The 2,937-nt window shown below is 41.4% G+C and overlaps 1 protein-coding gene across 1 annotated transcript; it reads left to right on the top strand.

The window, feature by feature from the left end:
• The first annotated feature begins 621 nt into the window (after window positions 1-621).
• LOC109167874 (aldehyde oxidase GLOX1-like) lies at window positions 622-2,698 on the top strand. The gene is made up of 3 exons (XM_019316947.1): window positions 622-1,016; window positions 1,098-1,255; window positions 1,326-2,698. The coding sequence occupies exons 1-3, from the start codon at window positions 693-695 to the stop codon at window positions 2,485-2,487; spliced, it is 1,644 nt and encodes a 547-aa protein (XP_019172492.1). The 5' UTR covers window positions 622-692; the 3' UTR covers window positions 2,488-2,698.
• The last annotated feature ends 239 nt before the right edge of the window (window positions 2,699-2,937 follow it).

The raw sequence follows: 2,937 nt of genomic DNA, 5'->3' as shown, positions 1-2,937 counted from the left end.
ATTGTAGAAACGCCCTCGTAATTTACTCTCTATTAGTCAGTTAACATCACAATATCTTTAAAATGGATTGCCAGACCACCTATAAATCTAGGACAAAAAATGAAATTAACTCTAGTTTTAACTTAATTGGATTAACTAATATTAGTAACTAAATTGCATAAACTATTTTTTTTTAAAAATCCTAATAATAGGAATCGTTATGCTGTGCATTCATATGGTGCACACAGATGCAAAACGACGTCGTTGCACACTGATGCACAACATAATTTGCCAATAATAGAGATACTTGCATCATAAATTTCTCTGGGTCCATTTAGAAAGAGGGAGTAAAATGACTTCGGAAAAATGAGTCATTTTAATTTGCATTATGGAAAACTATCTTTTTATAAATTAATAAAATAAAAAGAAGAGGGGAGAGCTGAGAAAATTTGATGGGCATGAGGCAACAGCTACTCAGCTAGCTAGTTTGTTTGTATATAATAATAGTAAGAGTTATATATGGATATCCATAATTGTAGGCATTTGAATCTGAGTTAGTTTTACGTACGTAGCGCAATAATGCAAGTATATATATCTGAAGAGGTAGGCAGGAGTGAGAACATCGAACATCGATATCGATCAGAAATTTTAAATAAAAAGAATTATATTAGTCCATTGGAGAAGCTAGATAAATAAAAGATCGAGTTTCTCCAATGGCGTCAAAAATATCAATAACAGTAGCTTATTATTATGTTCTTGTATTGTTTGTTTGCAGCGCCTATGGGAAACCAGATTTGGAGATGAATCCTTCGGCCTCGAGCTGGCAAACTGTAACTGAAAACGTGGGTGTTTCCGCCATGCACATGCAGTTGATGACAAACAACAAGGTTGTCTGGTTTGACGCCATTAATCTTGGTCGCTCCGCACTGATGCAGAATCCTAAGTGGTGCAGAAAAGATGAAAAGGGCCGTGATGACTGCTGGGCTCATGGCGTTACCTATGATCCCGACACCGCTAAAGTTGTCAAGACACTCAAGGTATATATATATATATACTGGCCTGGCCTCGTGGCCTGGGTACATTAATTAATTAATTATATTGTTTTTATGCATGTTTAGTTGAGCCTGAATACATGGTGCTCGTCGGGAGGGCTGTCGAGCACCGGAAAATTGATAAGCACCGGAGGCTACGACAAAGGTATTCGAGGAATTAGAATCCTGGAACCCTGCGAATTATGCGATTTCAAGGAAGATGTTGGACTTTCTGCAAACAGATGGTAAGCATTATTTATTATTATATATATTTCAAATTTCAAATTCTTAGTGTAATGAATTTGTACCTTCCAGGTATTCTTCTCAACAAGTATTGGAAAATGGTGATTTTATCGTGGTGGGAGGAAGAAGATCTCCCAACTATGAAATTGTCCCGCCAGATCAGCTTAAATTCCCGAACAAACAATTTCCGCTTCGGCTGCTCGAGGAAACCACCGACGGCCGTCTAGAGAATAATTTGTATCCATTTGTGTACCTCCTCCCCGACGGCAATGTCTTCCTCTTCGCCAACGATCGCTCCATTATTTTCAACCCTAGAACCGGAAAGACGATTCGGGAGCTTCCTAAGCTGCCAGGGGGGTCCCGGAACTACCCGGCCTCGGGGCAATCCGTGCTTCTTCCTCTCAAACTCACCACCAAAGCGAATGATTTTGTGAAGGCGGAGGTTTTGGTTTGTGGCGGCAATACACACGAAGCCTTCAAGGTCACGGAGGATCCGCCGAGGCAATTTCCGCCGGCGTTGAAGGATTGCGGCAGGATTGTTGCGAATCAGGAAGGGGCCAAGTGGGAAATTGAGGAGATGCCGTCGGGGAGGGTTATGGGAGATATGTTGATTCTTCCCGACGGGAATGTCCTCATAATTAATGGCGCGCAAAAGGGGACCTCTGCTTGGGACGCGGCGGAGGAACCAAATTTCACTCCGGTGCTTTACAGCCCGGATAAACCGAAAGGGGAAAGGTTTACTGAGTTGACACCAACAAAAATTGCCAGAATGTACCATTCCACTTCTGCGGTTTTGCCCGACGCTAAGATCTTAGTAGCGGGAAGTAACACCCACGTTTCCTACGATATGAAAGCCAAATACCCAACCGACATGCGCGTCGAGAAATTCTCGCCGCCGTACTTAGCCCCCGCATTGCAAAAGTTCCGGCCGCAGATTGTGGAGAACCTTTCCCAAAAGGAATTGGTTTATGGAAAGAATTTCAATATCCATTTCAAGCTAGATGATGCTGCGGACATGTCTAGTATTAAGGTTACCATGTATCCGCCGCCTTTCACCACTCACGGGTACTCTGAGGGCCAAAGGATGCTGATTTTGGGACTCACCTCTGTGGCCAAGGACACCATCTCTGCCGTGGCGCCATCCTCTGGCAAGCTTGCACCACCAGGCTATTACTTGATCTTTGTTGTGCACCGTGGCGTACCCAGCAAGGGATTGTGGGTGCATATTAAATAGAACAGAATAGAAGATTGGGCTCACCTGTTCAGTGTTCAGTATTTGGGTGCAATTAGCCCTACATGCTGATCAAGTCATTGAATTATCGTGTTATAGTGCAGACGAACTACGGTGTGAGGGGTCCCTTAAGTTGGGGAATCCAACCTTCTTGATAGAAGTATAGAAATGGGCATTCAATTTTTTTATTTTTGTAATCTTGTACAGAGTACCATATAATAATATATAGAGTACAACATTTTCTATAAGGACTTATGCGCTCAGTTCTTAAATTCTTTACATAAATTAATAAATACAATAATTTTAAATTAAAGAAATTGAAGAGTGGGAGGAAGGTAGAGGTTTGGAGATTTTGCAGGTTTGAAACATCTCAAAATTATACAATTGTTTAATTTTGTTTCTTATGAAATGGTAATTGTGATTTCTTTCCTCCTATGATAGATTATTAAATGC

This window comes from Ipomoea nil, unplaced genomic scaffold, assembly GCF_001879475.1.
Source record: "Ipomoea nil cultivar Tokyo-kokei standard unplaced genomic scaffold, Asagao_1.1 scaffold3170, whole genome shotgun sequence".
NCBI classification, from domain to species: Eukaryota; Viridiplantae; Streptophyta; class Magnoliopsida; order Solanales; family Convolvulaceae; genus Ipomoea; species Ipomoea nil.
This window is presented reverse-complemented; position numbering and strand designations above follow the sequence as displayed.

What these genes read in the sequence shown, in the direction of transcription:
- LOC109167874 (XM_019316947.1), top strand. Translation starts at nt 693, where the DNA reads ATGGCGTCAAAAATATCAATAACAGTAGCTTATTATTATGTTCTTGTA. An exon ending in AAGTTGTCAAGACACTCAAG is followed by an intron (nt 1,017 to 1,097) that starts GTATATATATAT and finishes ATGCATGTTTAG; the next exon opens with TTGAGCCTGAATACATGGTG. An exon ending in GGACTTTCTGCAAACAGATG is followed by an intron (nt 1,256 to 1,325) that starts GTAAGCATTATT and finishes TGTACCTTCCAG; the next exon opens with GTATTCTTCTCAACAAGTAT.